The 16,131-nt window shown below is 45.0% G+C and overlaps 1 protein-coding gene across 2 annotated transcripts; it reads left to right on the forward strand.

Annotated features, from left to right (window-relative positions):
• The first annotated feature begins 231 nt into the window (after positions 1 to 231).
• Positions 232 to 14,405, forward strand: LOC134341456 (uncharacterized). 2 transcript variants are annotated; one of them, XM_063039313.1, is made up of 8 exons: positions 232 to 491; positions 694 to 1,011; positions 3,424 to 3,544; positions 7,483 to 7,538; positions 7,889 to 7,953; positions 12,201 to 12,242; positions 12,910 to 12,953; positions 13,327 to 13,456. In XM_063039313.1, the coding sequence occupies exons 1-8, from the start codon at positions 440 to 442 to the stop codon at positions 13,328 to 13,330; spliced, it is 702 nt and encodes a 233-aa protein (XP_062895383.1). In that variant the 5' UTR covers positions 232 to 439; the 3' UTR covers positions 13,331 to 13,456. The 2 variants fall into 2 exon arrangements, with proteins under 2 accessions (XP_062895383.1, XP_062895382.1); XM_063039312.1 differs by lacking the exon at positions 12,910 to 12,953 and having other exon boundaries at positions 13,327 to 14,405.
• Positions 14,406 to 16,131: the final 1,726 nt, after the last annotated feature.

A 16,131-nucleotide genomic window follows, 5' to 3' on the forward strand; every position in this document is an offset into this window, starting at 1 on the left:
GTGTTAAGGGTAAGGGGGGAAAAGTTTAAAGGGAACATTAGGGGGGCTTCTTCACACAGAGAGTGGTGGGAGTATGGAATGAGCTGCCAGACGAGGTGGTAAATGCGGGTTCTTTTTTAACATTTAAGAATATATTGGACAAACACATGGATGGGATGTTTATGGAGTGATATGGTCCGTGTGCAGGTCAGTGGGACTAGGCAGACAATGGTTCGGCACAGCCAAGAAGGGCCAAAAAGCTTGTTTCTGTGCTGTAGTTTCTATGGTTTCTATGGTTTAACAGCACACAAGGTTTGATTCAGATCTGAGCAGAGTCCAGATTCTCTGATCCAATCAGCGCTGCCGCTTGTGACGTCAGCATCCAATTATCTGACGCGCAAACCCGGAAGTGCGGCTCAGTCTCCGAGTGTAACAGAGATCGGCGCTGCTCTCTGTCGGGATGTCGGGACTGCCCTTCGCAGCGCTCCTTCTGTGTCTCTGCATAACGGCGGGTGAGGATCACTCTCTCAAACCACTGGTGATCATATAATCAACAGAACGCCGGGTAGTTAGGTGAATGAACGTGACTTTATAATTATCAACCGTACTGAGCTGAGAACCGATCCCTGGTATCTGTGCAGATTGAGTTAAGTGCAGTTTCTCACGACTATCTGCGTCGGTCGCTTTTTCCTCATATGATTTTCTCGTTCTTAGGTGAGTCCCAGCAGTTTACTATTACCGTTGAGAACAGCCAGATAAATGTCCCCGTTGGGGGTGATGCGCTTTTTTCAGTGCGGCCGTCGTCCAAGGTCAGAAGTGGAGACTGGTCTATTAATGGGATTTTAGTCGTCCGGTGGATCGATCAGACCGGGTCTATTGACAATGAGTACAGATCGCGGGCAGAGTTATTCATGACTAACGGGTCGCTTCTGCTGAAATCGGTGAACGTGCGGGACAGCGGGGAATACCGTGTGAATATGGTTCCAGTCAGTGGCTCCCAATCCTCAGCGACCATCACTCTGCGTGTTAGTGGTAAGTGAGACAGAGTTATACACAGTCATGCGATCTCGGACTGTAAATTTCATTTTATTCATGTGGTGAAAGAATACAAGATAATCATTACGGTATCGCAGAACCTGGACTCCAGTGAACTCTGCCAGACCTATTTTCGGACTGCTCAGTTCTCACTGTTGTGCCTGGCTGTGTATCGAAGTTTCTGTTTGCAGGTTGTCCGCACTTGTCTTTGCCGAATGTCAGTTCAGCGTTTAAGTCTACCAAATAACATTTTTTGCTGTATTATACTGTATTTTTTTTAAACGGACTGTTTTTCAAGTCAGCTGGAAACGATCAGTTCTAAATCATCCACCTGAAAGTTTAACGATGCGCCCCTCCCCGGTGCCGCCCACATGTCTATGAAAGTATACTGACAGCATTCTGTAGTTTTATCTCTCATCTGTGCATCGGTAGTATTTTACTTTAAGCGGAATGTATATTCTTGGAGCCATCATTTCAGCACAGTACGATACACGTGATACATGATATTAGTATTTTGACAGAAGCCGTATCCTGGCCCAACACCACATCAAATGCCGCTGGCTCTGTAGAACACAATGACACGGTCAGTGTCGCTTGCTCGGCAAGAGGGGGACATGCTCCTTATTCGTGGTTAATGAAAAGCAAGACAGTTAGCTCTGCCGTTAGGATTACGGTGAGCAGCACATCGACTGAACGTTTACTGCCAGTGTCGCTGTATTCGACCATGTGTCAAACACTGATTATATTTTCAAAGGAAACTTCGAGGCTCCGACACCGAGCCGGGAGCTCCCCCTCTGCCGAGTGGCTTATGTTAACCTGTTCCACCGAACAATTATGCTATAACCAAGTGCAATTCCGTTTAATCTGAAAGTGATTCTATATTCTACCTGCTCCTATACTCTATTCCTCCAGAAATGAATGCCAACATTGCATTCGCCTTCTTCATCACCGACTCAACCAGGAGGTTAACCTTCAGTGTATCCGGCAGGAGGACTCCCAGGTCCTGTTGCACCTCAGAACTTTGAATTCTTTCTCCATTTAAATAATAGTCTGCCCGTTTATTTCTTCTGTTAAAGTGCATAACCATACACTTTCCAACATTGTATTTCATTTGCCACTTCTCTGCCCATTCTTCCAATCTATCCAAGTCTCTCTGCAGACTCTCCATTTCCTCAGCACTACCGGCCCCTCCACCTATCTTCGTATCGTCAGCAAACTGAGCCACAAAGCAATCTATTCCATAATCCAAATCGTTGATGTGCAATATAAAAAGAAGCGGCCCAAACACGGACCCTTCCACGGACCCACTCCTTCCTCTCCTGTCTTTTTCTGTCATTTCGAATCTCCCCCTCCCACTCCCACTTTCAGATCTCCTACTATCTCTTCTCTCAGTTCGTCCGCACGATTGGGCTCGGCCCGAAAACGTCGACGGTCCCCCTTCCTACATATGCCTCCCGCCCTGCTGCGTTCCACCAGCATTTTTGGGTGTGTTGCTCGAATTTCCAGCATCTCAAGTGAAGTCACTTTTTTATTGTAATTTCAACCGGAAATGCTGGTACAGAACAAAGTAAAAATGAGACAATGTTTTCCAGTACATTGGCGCTGCATGAAACAATACATCAACTACACTGAACCACGTATGAATAAAACACATAAATTACCCTAGACTACAGATCCATCCAGGACTGCATAAGCGCACAAAACAGTGCAGGCTCTACAATAAATCATAATAATAAATAATAAGCAAGAGAGTAGGTCCAGTAGAGGGTATAGTAGATTGCCTCGAGTTTGCGCAGTAGATGGCACTTATTCCAGACAATAACAGCATACGTCACAGGAGCGGATATCCGGCCATTACGCCCATCGAGACTCCTTCGCCATCACCAATGGGGGATCCTCAACCCCACTTCTTGGCCTTCTCCCCTTAACCTTTGAAGCCGTGTTCACTCAAGAACCTATCAAACTCTGCTTTAAATTCAGCCAACGAGGCGGACTCCACAGCTTCCTGTGGGAGCATTTTTTTTAATTCGACAACTTCTGGCAGACGAAATTTCTGCGTATCTCTTTTTTTTTAATTCAAGCCCCTCTATCCTGAGTTTGTGTCTCCATATCTGAGACCCATCCACCGTAGGAAACACACTTTCCACATCTACTCTGTCTCGACCTTTCAACATTCGGAAAGTTTCAATGGGATGCCCCGTCGCCATCCTTCTAAATGCAAACGAGTGCACACCCAGAGCAATTAAACGTACGTTGCTCGTATGGTAACCCTCTCCTTCCGGGAATAATCCTTGTGACACAATTTCGAACTCGAACCTGACCCAGTCAGATTGCTGTGAAAATAAATTTGCCACTGATAAAGGTGTGTTCCCGGAATGTTAAATATTCATTTGCTTTCTGTGTTAACAGCAAAAACAGATGACAATTATACCCTCGGCTCTGGCGCAATCGTGGGCATTGTGCTTGGTTTACTTATCGTGGGACTGATTGGCGGAGTCAGTGGATTGTTGATCGCGAGGAAAATTGGCGGGTAAATGCATGTTTTCTCCGAAAATCGCATCGACTTTTAATTGGTGCGGTAGATTTCTTTTTTATTATTATTTTTGGCAGAAATTGTATATATTGGAAGCTTTTACACGAATTTGCGATTCGACAGGGTGATGAAGGAAGATACACAAAATGGAGCTGGAGGGAACTCCAGACTCGGAGGGACAAAAGGGGAAAGTGTTGCACTGATTGTCAGAGAAAATATTACAGCTGTTCTCTGGCAGGATAGATAGAGGGCTCGTCTAGGGAGAATATTTGTGTGGAATTGAGGAATGGGTAAGCTGTTGTAACACTTACAGGGGTGTATTATAGATTACCGAATGGGGAGCGAGAACTGAAAGAGCTAATTTGTAAGGAGATAGCAGATATTTGTAGTAAGCGCAAGTGTGTGATTGTGCGAGATTTTAATTTTCCACACACCTTCTGTAAATGTCTGGATGGTTTGGAGTTTGTAAAATGAGCGCAGGATAGTTTTTTGCAGCAATTCATAGAGATACCAACTAGAGAAGGGGCAGTGTTGGATCTCCTGTTAGGGAATGAGATAGGTCAGGTGACGGAGGTATGTATTGGGGAGCACTTCGTGTCCAGTGATCACAATGACATTAGTTTCAATATAATTATGGAGAAGGATAGGTTTGGACCCAGGGTTGAGATTTTTGATTGCAGAAAGGTTAATTCTGAGGAGATGCGAAAGAATTTAGAAGTAGTGGATTGGGGCAGTTTGTTTTATTGGAATAGTGTAATTGAGAAATAGAGGAAATTTTAAGGTGAAATTTTGAGAGTACAGAATCTTTATGTTGCTGGTAAGTTGAAAGGCAAGGTTAAAAGTTTGAGAGAGCCATGGTTTTAAAGGGGTATTGGAAACTTGGTTAGGAAAAAAAAAGAGATATCTGCAATAAATATAGGCAGCATCGAGTAAATGAGGCGCTGGAGGAATATAAATAATGTAAAAAGAATCTTAACAAAGAAATTAGAAAAGCAAATAAAGATACGAGGTTCCTTTGCCAAGTAAGCTGAAAATAAATCCAAAGGGTTTCTACAGTTATTTTAATAGCAAAAGGGTCGTGAGGGATAAAATTTGTCCCTTAGAGAATCAGAGTGAACAGTTTCGTGTGAAGCCAAAAGAGATGGGAGAGATTTTGAACAATTTCTTTTCTTCGGTATTCACTCGGAAGAAGGATATTGAATTGTGTCAGGTAAGGGGCGCAGTTAGGGAGGTTATGGAAACTATGATGATTAAAGAGAGGACGTACTGGCGCTTTTAAGGAATATAAAAATGGATATGACTCCGGGTCCTGACCAGATATTCCCTCGGACCATGAGTGATGTTAGTATAGAAATAGCAGGGGCCGGGGGATTGGCTATTTGTTTTTCTTGCCCTTCGTTTAAAAAGGGTTCTAAGAGTAAACCTCGCAATTATCGGCCTGTGAGTCTGACGTCAGAGGTGGGTAAATTAATGGCACGTATTCTTAGAGATGGTATATATAATTATCTGGATAGACAGGGTCTGATTAGAAAAAGTCAACATGGATTTGTGCATGGAAGGTCATATTTGACAAACCTTATCGAATTTTTGGAGAGGTTATTAGGGAAGTTGACGAGTGTAAAACAGTGGATGCTCTACATATGGACTTCAGTAAGGCCTTTGAGAAAGTTCCACACAGAAGGTCTGTTAGGAAGATTCAATCGTTAGGTATTAATATTGAAGTAGTATAATGTATTCAACAGTGGCTAGATGGGAGACGCCAGAGAGTAGTGGTGGATAACAGTTTGTCAGATTGGAAGACGGTGTGTAGCGGTGTGCCTCAGGGATCTGTACTGGGTCCAATGTTGTTTGTCATATACATTAATATCTGAATGATGGGGTGGTAAATTAGATCAGTAGGTATGCAGATGATACTAAGGTAAGTTCCGTTCTGGAAAATGAAGCAGGTTTTCAAAGAGAGATTTAAGCCAGTTAGAAGAGTGAGTTGAAAGATGGCAAATGGAGTGTAATGCTGGTAAGTGTGAGATGATACATTTTAGCAGGACTAATCATATAGGACATACATGGTAAATGGTAGGGCATTGAAGAATGTTGTAGAACAGAGAGATCCATGAATAATTGTGCATAGTTCCCTGAAGGTAGAATCTCATATTGATAGGGTGGTGAAGAAATCTTCTGGCGTGCTGACCTTTATACATCAGAGCATTGAGTTTCGGAGTTCTGATGTAATGTTAATACTGTACAAGGCATTGGTGAGGCCAAATTTGGAGTATTGTGTATAGTTCTGGTCAGCGAATTATAGGAAAGATGTCAACAAAATAACAGAGTACAGAGAAGATTTACCAGAGTGTTACCTTGGTTTCAGCACCTGAGTTACAGAGAAAGGTTGAACAAGTTCGGTGGTTATTCTTTGGAGCGTAGAAGGTTGAGGTGGGACTTGATAGAGGTGTTTAAAATTATGAGGGTGATAGATAGAATTGACGTGGATAGGTTTTTTCCATTGATGGTAGGGGAGATTCAAACAGGAGGACATGAGTTGAGAGTTAAGGGGCAAAAGTATAGGGGTAACACGAGGGCGAACCTCTTTACTGAGAGAGTGGTAGAGGCAGGCTCGATATTGTCAGTTAAAGAAAAATGTGATAGGTATATGGACAGGAAAGGAATGGAGGGTTATGGGCTGAGTGCAGGTCGGTGGGACTGTGTGAGAGAAAGCGTTCGGCACGGTCTAGAAGGGCCGAGATGGCCTGTTTCGGTGTTGAAATTGTTATAGGATTATATGGAATTGGCGTGACAGACATTATTTGCTTGGGGACATGAACAGACCCTTTTGGATGCGGGGATGCAGGATGAATAGGTGTTTCACACGGCACAACAAGTTCTGGGATTTATTACAGAGGCAACAATTATTGGAGTCAGGAATGCGTACATAACAGGAACAGAAACATGGGCGGTGCTGAAAGTTTAATTTTCATTTCTCGTCACTCTGTGACCGGAGGCAAGCGAAGGATTCAGGAATGGTCCAGTAGAAATGTAGAAAAGCAGAAAATTGGTTCAGGGATCGAATGTGCTTTTGGGAGTCCACTGTTTCCTGGAAGGAATGCTGAGAGGAGTTTATACTGAAACACGTACACATCAGAGTTCGTATGTGAGTTTGAAGTTGCTCTGCCACATCAGTGAGTCCAAGATTAAAGGTAACAGATACAAGATGAACAGGCAGGCATTACACGTCAAGGAGAATGGTTTGTTTTCGAGCAGCGCGCTGGTGGAATATGGAAGGCTTCGTTTGCAGATCTCCTGACAGCGGATCAGCTGTGGCAATGAAGAGGGAATTGGATAAATATCTGGTGCCAATGTGCAAGGCTCAGGAATGGAAAAATAACCGTGCATGGGTGGAGATCCCCACCAGACACTGCTGTCCCTCCGTGAGATAACGGATCTATGACTGAATATTACCCTGTCGATAACAATCAGTTTCAGTCACTGTGGAGCAGTTGGTCAATCCGCACCGGTCGGTCTCCACCTGTTTGCATTTGTTTTAAAGTCTCGTTTCCCAGGGAGGTGCTAAAATTAATTATCAATTCTGGAATTATCAGGGTCAGCAGTGGTCAGAATCAGCATTGATCTTTCATGTAGACGATGTTTTCCTCAAATTTGAACACTTGTCTGAATTCGGGTTGCGTTCAGTGATACATGTGTCAATTTCTGCTGGAAAACGGATATCCGAACGAGCAAAACATTTTTACTCTGCTGAAACCATTATGATCACTGTTGTTCAGATCGAGTAGGGCTGGAATCGGATATCTGATAACCGGCTCAGTATCAAGGAATAACTAGAGACAAACGGAATTATAGGAGATGTTCTCATTCGGTTTATCAGTGCAGAAAAGTGACGTCCTGCCGAATTCATGTTTTGAACTTTGCTTCTGATTATTCAGGATCAAAGATATACCACAATCCAAGCACGACAGGAGCATCAATTCCGGAAGAAAGAGTGAGTGAACTCCGTTTCAACTGTTCTGTGACTGAGCCCATGGAAATCTAAACATTGCATTTAAATATAGGATCTCACAGTGCACGGAAGCTGGAGGTTTTCTTAAAGATTAGAATATCAGTGGAGAGATGGAATGGTTGTTTAGTCAACTTCATTTGCCTTCATATTGATCAATATCGGCCCTCAGTTACAGGTACTCTATACAAGGGGGTACATGTTTCTGGCAACTGGAGGGGATGTAGCTGACGCGATCGCTGGCATTTTGTTTGGGGCCCGGACTGACGTCTGCAGTACTAACAACGGTCCCTACTGCTCTTCAACATTGTGACATGTCCGTTTTGTTCCGACAGGCACGCCGGATACAAACACCGTGAACCCATCGCAAATCTATGAAAATTTCATGGGGATTGAACAGGTTGGATGTTTGTATTATGTTCACGGTCCCAGCCGTTGTTTTTCAAATGGATGTTAAGAACATAGGTGAAAGGGGTTTCTTCTTTTATGTTGCTGCGTAGGATAATTAAAGTGGCTTCTTTGTTGTGTGACGGGGTCCTGAATTACCCCTATGAACTGTGCTTTTGAAAAGAGAGAGAGAGAGTTATTTAACACCGATATCTCGTTTTGAAAAGAAAGAGAGAGAGAGAGAGAGAGAGAGAGAAATAAACAGAGACAAACGAACACTAACTTTTGGACTGTCACTCTAAGGCACGAGAATAACTTCAGGATTTCTGCTGAGTTAAGGAGAGACAGAGAGAGCACCAATCAACTCGTAAGTCGCTATGGTGACTGAGGGCGGCGTTATTTGATGGACTACCAGTTTATAGTTTCTCTGGAGTATGTTTATACTTCCCTCAAGGACATTTGCCTGCTTGTACATTTCTCACACAGACAAAGCAAGGAGGAGTTATTTGAATGACAGTTGATATTCAGTACGTTGAGGGAAATAGGAGGTCAGATGATAGACCTCAGGCAGATGTTTCTAAACACTGAATGAGCTTTATTGTGCCCAAAGAAAAAGTGGGCAGAAAGACAGAGACAGTTTAAAAGGGAGATGTCGCAGCTGAGAGGTTTAGTGTCGGACCCTGATCATTTTACAGCTTGGAAGGGCTCGTCTTGTTTGATGAATTTAAAAGTTGTGTCCCCTATGCTGTAAGGGCATACCCGGATGCAGAGGATGTCGCCACCCTGCGGGGTCTGCTCAGAAAGCAGACGACGTTGTTTTAACCCACGGGGTTGAGTTTACTCCAGATGAGAGTTACCCAGAGTGTAGCTGGGAGATTCGGGGTGACCATGAATTTGAAACTGGGACAAGTGTTGACAGCCCAGAAGAGGCAGCTGTCCAGATTGCCTGTGTTCAGGTTGCTGAAGTACCTGTGAATTCACAGGTTTCTGAACCTTGTGTTGAAGCTCAGTTAAATTCTGAGGTGTCTGACTTAGTTGAAAAGGAATGCACATTTCTGTGTCAGATGATCTTGGTTCAGTGAATAAGAGGTTAACCTTGGTACCAGTGGGATGTGAGGATTTTCAGTCACTTGCATTAGACAGCGAGCTAAAAGTGTGATATGGTGAAAATTCGTAAGCTAGGTGTTAATGGAAATAAGGGGAAAGTGTTGCTCCTGGACTTTTGGATAAAGTACTGCGAAAGTTTGGATTGGTTGCGCGACCTTTGATCCTGCTTGCAGGACGAAGGCCTGCTGAGGAACGATGTGGAACTCTGTTGAATTTTGTTTGATGTTGTGAAGAAGAAGAATGGTTATGGTTCTGGGGTGGACGTTGCTATGGAGACAAGTCGGAGTGAAGGTTGTAATCAGATGAATGGATTGTTTGGTCTCTTCCACACTGTATACATGGTTCTCATAAGCCTGGTGATGGTGCTAAGTTTCGTAAACAATGGAGGAACGTTGACACCTCTCCAAGATAATGTTGAATAGCTGTTCAATTGATGAGCCAAGTTGCTGCTGAGAATTCACACAGAACGACTGATAGTTATCCCACAGGCACAGATACTCGAAGTATGTTTACGAAGCCTGTTGAGGCCCATGATAGCAAGACCCGAGGTTTAAATTATTATGTTGAGCCTCAGACTTTTCTTCCTTCCAGATTTCAGCAGGACTTAGGGGGTAGTAAGGCCGCTAAACGAAAGCGAGCTCAGCGACGCTGCGGCTTACCGGGGGCTGGCGGGGGGTCTACAATAGGTAATGAGATCGGTAGCGTCCAACGGACCTTTCGGCACTGATTGGTCATTTAATAAGATCAGGGACGATCTCCCCGGTTCTCATTTCCAGTTAACTGAGGAACAACAACTCAAAGTAGACCCAAAACAGATGGTACCTGTTCACTTCCCTCCTTTTGTATTCTACTCTCTGGACCCATTTCTCTTCACTTCAGATGCCCATCAACTTCCCCTGGTCCCTTTCCATCTTTCATTTCTGCCATGGTCCAGTCTGCTCTGTAATCGGATTCATTTTCCTTCAGCGCTTTACTTTCCCCACTCTCCAGGCCGACCTATCTCCTTCCACATAGACAACCTTCCTCTCCCCGACTTATTTATTCTGGCGCCTTTCTGCTTCCTTTTCAGTCCAGCGGAATGGTCTCGGCCCAAAACGTGGGCTGTTGATGCATTTCCAGTCGGTGGTGGGGAAACTGCTGGAGTCAGTTATCAAAGATGTGATAACAGCACATTTGGAAAGCGGTGAAATCATCGGACAGAAGTCAGCATGGATTTGTGAATGGAAAATCATGTCTGGCGAATTTCATACAATTTTTTGAGGATGTTACTAGTAGAGTGGATAGGGGAGAACTAGTGGATGTGGTATATTTGGATTTTCAAAAGGGTTTTGACAAGGTCACACACAGGAGATTAGTGTGCAAACTTAAAGCACACGGTATTGGGGGTAAGGTATTGATGTGGATGGAGAATGGTTAGCAGAATAAACGGGACCTTTTCAGAATGGCAGGCGGTGACGAGTGGGGTACCACAAGGCTCAGTGCTGGGACCCTAGTTGTTTACAATATATATTAATGACTTGGATGAGGGAATTAAATGCAACATCTCCAAGTTTGCGGATGACACGAAGCTGGGTGGCAGTGTTCGCTGTGAGGGGGGTGTTAAGAGAATGCAGAGTGACTTGGATAGGTTGGGTGAGTGGGCAAATTCATGGCAGATGCAATATAATGTGGATAAATGTGAGGTTATCCACTTTGGTAGCAAAAATAGGAAAACAAATTATTATCTGAATGGTGGCCGATTAGGAAAAGGGGAGGTGCAACGAGACCTGGGTGTCATTATACACCAGTCATTGAAAGTGGGCATGCAGGTACAGCAGGCGGTGAAAAAGGCGAATGGTATGCTGGCATTTATAGCGAGAGGATTCGAGTACAGGAGCAGGGAGGTACTACTGCAGTTGTACAAGGCCTTGGTGAGACCACACCTGGAGTATTGTGTGCAGTTTTGGTCCCCTAATCTGAGGAAAGACATCCTTGCCATAGAGGGGCTACAAAGAAGGTTCACCAATTTGATTCCTGGGATGGCAGGCTTTTCATATGAAGAAAGACTGGATGAACTGGGCTTGTACTCGTTGGAATTTAGAAGATTGAGGGGGGATCTGATTGAAACGTATAAAATCCTAAAGGGATTGGACAGGCTAGATGCAGGAAGATTGTTCCCGATGTTGGGGAAGTCCAGAACAAGGGGTCACTGTTTGAGGATAAAGGGGGAGCCTTTTAGGACCGAGATTGGGAAAAACTTCTTCACACCGAGAGTGGTGAATCTGTGGAATTCTCTGCCACAGGAAACAGTTGAGGCCAGTTCATTGGCTATGTTTAAGAGGGAGTTAGATATGGCCCTTGTGGCTACGGGGATCAGGGGGTATGGAGGGAAGGCTGGGGCGGGGTTCTGAGTTGGATGATCAGCCATGATCATAATAAATGGCGGTGCAGGCTCGAAGGGCCGAATGGCCTACTCCTGCACCTATTTTCTATGTTTCTATGTTTCTATTTCCAGTGATGCTACCAGAAATGCTGGGTTCCTCCGGCATTTTGTGTGCTTTGCACCGGATTTCAAGCGCCTGCAGAGTTTACTCACTGGAGTTATTTCCGGTTTCCACAGAATCCATAATGCTAGTACTATGCGAAAGCATGTCTTACTCTGGAATATATGTCATGAAAGATCCGTTTTAAATGTGCGGTCAATGCGGGCGAGTCACAGAGGAAAAGCAGGGTCAGGTCTGCACCTGCCGGACTGTGATCAGCGATGATCCCGGTAGCGTTTAGAGAAGTAACAAATACGCTCAGCATCCTGGGGCCACAAGCCCAGATCCCCACTCTGTCACGTGCACGTTCTGATCCAGACTAATCTCTCAAGAGGATTGGTTCTGCATGCGAGCTCCTCGTCAAGCAACATGCATCCTGCTGTCCTTATCGCTGAATGCTTACGAATGATTCCATGCTGTTCGGAAGCGTTCCTGGTGTCAGAGAAAATATATATTGCTCTGACACTGAATCAGACAGACACAGTGCATCGACCGAGAATGGTGTCATATTGCTCAAGCAGCATAGAATATGAAAATTGATGCTGTCGGGAGTTTAATGTGGAGAGTCAGACTGCAATTGTTGTGCGCTTGGTTAAACGTCTCAATAGAAATCCTCGTCTTCTCTTTCCAGGGCACAAGGGACAATGCAGACGATGGAAGCTCTACTTATATGGTAAGGACTATATTTGCGTCAGTCTCTTTTTGAAGTAATTGTTTTAACTTCACACAATAAGAAACAGAACCTGAAGTGAGACATTCGATAGCGAAAATAAAGTAGAAGATGCAACAGAAGGGGATAGAGAAATGGCGGATCATCTCATGAAGTATGATGTGTCAGTCTTCACAGTGGAGCAAATCATCAGTGTAACAGTGTCAGTACAAGGGAGTGTTTGCAGTCACTATAATAAGGAGAATTTGCCAGGCAAGCTGGAAGGGCCGAAGGTAGATAAGTCACATGGACTAAATGGACGAGATGAACTACACCACAACATTCTGAAATGGGCCGCTGAAGAGGTATTAGACGGATTAGTACTGATATTCCAATCTACAGATTGCTATGGAATTGTTTTTGAGGACCGGAAAGTTGCAAATATCACTCTGATATTCTTGAAGGAAGGGAGGCGAATTGACAAGGGATTATGCTCCCTTTCGTTTGGGGATCATGACTGTCTGTCTTGGATCCTCTTTTCATCATGGTCTGACTATTCCGTGTTACTTTCAGACATAATTTATTAAATAAGCGGAAGTCATCTTCAATATTCTAGCTGTTCCCTTCTGTCACAAGTTGCTTTTGATTCAAAAAAATTCTGCTAATCATGCTGATTACGTTACATTGACAGGGACTTGTGCTGGAGGACCGATCTGTTTACAGTGATCTGAAGAGGTATGTGAATGGAATATTGGGCTGGCGATACACAGTGTCGCTTGTAAAGGAAACGTATCTACTAATTTCAGGTCTGTGAGTTATGCAGTGCCGTGTTTGTGCCCATGTATATATTACACTGTGATTAGCAGTTTCGAGACACTTAACAGGGCAAGATGCGAGTTAGGCGGTATCATACAGCGTTATATTGATATTGAAAGGAACAAATTTCCTGGGCCCGTGGCGATATGAAAGATACAAGTTGTATGCAAAGTTGCATTGTCATGATGTTTGGCACAGAGTCTAAAATCATCATCCCGTAATTAAAACTCACCAGCAGCATCACTTCCGGGTTGCTGACGTAGTCAACGTAAATGGTGTGTTGTTTCCTCAGATGACGTCACTGGGGAACGGAAGAGGATGGTTGGCAGGTGAATTGACACAGAGGAAGGACAACCATCGAGGAAAAAGCCATCGTTCACAATGTCTTTCGTTATTTCTTTATAATTGTTCTCCATGTCTCCGCTACATAGCTTCTGCGGTTAACATCCTCACGACGAAGACATCGCTGACGGTTGTGACTCGTTTGTACCATAGCAGCTTAGTTCGCTCAGCTCAACCCAGACTTTACATCCCATAATGTGTCACCTCCACACTGCCACCAACATATACCCTCTCAACGTTGCTGTGTGATACAATCTCTGTACCGTCCTGACCCACATCATGGGCCGATAGGTTTCTGACCACTTGGTACGCTCAGAAACATGAAATATCGTAGCGTGTCGCTCTCAACCCTCAGCGTCGCTCCGTTATTCACTTGGCGTGAGGCCGGTTCAGCGGCACAAGCGGCCAAGTGGGAATAATTCCATTAATTTCACCCTCAGCGTCACGGAGCTGGCTGTGAGCAAGGGATACGTATTCGCGCACTGAATACTGTGTCAGTCTCCTCGTATTCAGCTTCCGTTAGTGTCTCAGAGCCACAAACCCATTTGGACAGAGCGGTGGGGATACGAGAATGGAAGGCAGAAGTGCTTTTCCAGGGATTAGAAAATACCTAATGAGCTTTAGTGTTCCAATCAAAGCAGCAAATAACATAGTCTCTGTGCTCTTAGCTTCGATTAAAGCTATTCTACTCTGGTGCTGTTAGCATTGCGAGTTCGGAGATGAAGTCCGGCGTCACGTGTAATAAATCTGTAGATCTCCCTATCCAGAGTCCGGGAAGGTTAATTGGTCATTGTAAAGGGTCCCGTGGTTAAGTTAGTGTCAGAACATCGAACACAGAACATAGACATCTACAGCAAATTACAGGCTCTTCGGCCTACAATGTTGTGCCGACCATGTCACCTACTCTGGAAACTGCCTTGAATTACCCTGCCACATCGCCCTGTATGTTTCTAAGCTCCATGCGCAGATCACAGAGACTCTTAAAAGATCCCCACAACACGCTGGAGGAACTCAGCAGGTCGGGCAGCATCCGTGGAAAAGATTGGTCTACGTTTCGGGCCGGAACCCTTCGTCAGGAAGTTCCGGCCCGAAACGTCGACCGATTTTTCACACGGATGCTGCCCGACCTGCTGAGTTCCTCCAGCGTGCTGTGAGTGTTGCTTTGACCCCAGCATCTGCAGATTATTTTGTGTTTGCACTTCAAAGATGCATTGCATCCGCCTTCGCTGGGAGTGCATTCCACGCACCCTGCGCTCTCTGTGTGAAAATCTTACCCCTGACCTTCCCCTTGTACCTACCCCCAAATTCCATAAAGCTACGCGCTCTGGCGTTAGTCATTTCAGCCCTGGGGAAAAGCCTCTAGATATCCGCACGATCAATCACCGTCATCGTCTTGTACACCTCTCTCAGTCACCTCTCATCCTCCGTCGCTCCAAGGAGAAAAGGCCGAGGTCACGCAACCTATTCTCATAGGCCATGCTCCCCAACCCAGGCATTGCCCTCGTAAATTTACTCTGTTCGTGGGGTTTGTCGTCGGTTGCTGAAAGTCTATTCCGCGCTTTATGGCTGAATAATAAATGTAATAAAATAGAAACCTTTGCTGAAACCCTGAGTTGCCTCCTGATTTCTGCGTGAATTAGCTCAGTAAATGATTATCAATCCGAGTCACTGTTTCACCCCCGTCACCAATGTTCCTGTACCCCGAGATTATGACGTCACTTCCTGTTTGAAAAATCCTGATTTACCCCATAACCCGTTCACATCCCCTGGTTCTTCCACCAGTCTCCCTGGTGTCTATGTTTCACTGTAACGCAATTACGTGATTTTTTGTTGGGTATTATGGATTCAAACTTCTTTCTTTGCTCTTTGGTTCGTACAGGTCAAGGTGGCTGGAGGGTGGCGGGGGGTTAGGGGGAACAGACGTGAATAGGAACTGGCACCTCGGCCAACGAAAACCATCATGTGAGATGAGAACAATACATGTGCCAATATGAGATCAGCACCCCTCCATTCCCCGCGTAAATGCCCAAATGACACTTAAGCTGCGATCCACTGCTTCCCCTGACAGTGCGTTCAAGGCACCGACCACTCTCAGTATTTCACACAAATCTGGATTTCACTTTTCCTTCTCTCGCCTGCTCACCAGTTCCTCTCGTATTTACCACCCGCCCCCGAATTTGTGCTTTCCGTATTTTTTTTTCTTTCATTTGGATAACATGAATCAAATTATATCAGTATGGGCTCCTGCAGTCAATAACCCATAGTATTCAAATTGACTGATGGACTCACTGATGGAATTCACTGATGGAATTCAACAATTCACCTTGCCGCTCTCCACCTGAATATAATTTTCTTTTTGCGCGTACCCCTGAGTCCCACGCAGATCGCTTTGAATTCCAGTCAGTTACATTAAGATGATTTGATAACCTGAGTCTATTCGAGCTGCCCTGACTCCGGGACCAGTGGACTCTCTGTCACCATCGGGAGAGAGAGAGGCCTCCGGTAGCTCGCACAGCGCCTGCTGACTCGACGTTCGGTCTCCCCAGATGCTTCAGTCGGCGAAATCGGCGAGGAATCGGGTCACACCCACAGCCTCACCCCGAAAGCACACGTCGCCGAAGCAGCTCCAGGAAATCCGGAAATAATGCAGGCCGCTTGGCAGTTTCCCAGAACGGGAACACGTAGCCCGGGAAGGAGACGAAGGGTGGGAATACAGGACACCTTTTCGGACTGGCAAACGGTGACGAGTGGTGTT

The sequence above is a fragment of the Mobula hypostoma genome, unplaced genomic scaffold (assembly GCF_963921235.1).
Source record: "Mobula hypostoma unplaced genomic scaffold, sMobHyp1.1 scaffold_61, whole genome shotgun sequence".
Taxonomy (NCBI): Eukaryota; Metazoa; Chordata; class Chondrichthyes; order Myliobatiformes; family Myliobatidae; genus Mobula; species Mobula hypostoma.

What these genes read in the sequence shown, in the direction of transcription:
- LOC134341456 (XM_063039312.1), top strand. Translation starts at nt 440, where the DNA reads ATGTCGGGACTGCCCTTCGCAGCGCTCCTTCTGTGTCTCTGCATAACG. An exon ending in CATCACTCTGCGTGTTAGTG is followed by an intron (nt 1,012 to 3,423) that starts GTAAGTGAGACA and finishes CTGTGTTAACAG; the next exon opens with CAAAAACAGATGACAATTAT. An exon ending in ATCGCGAGGAAAATTGGCGG is followed by an intron (nt 3,545 to 7,482) that starts GTAAATGCATGT and finishes CTGATTATTCAG; the next exon opens with GATCAAAGATATACCACAAT.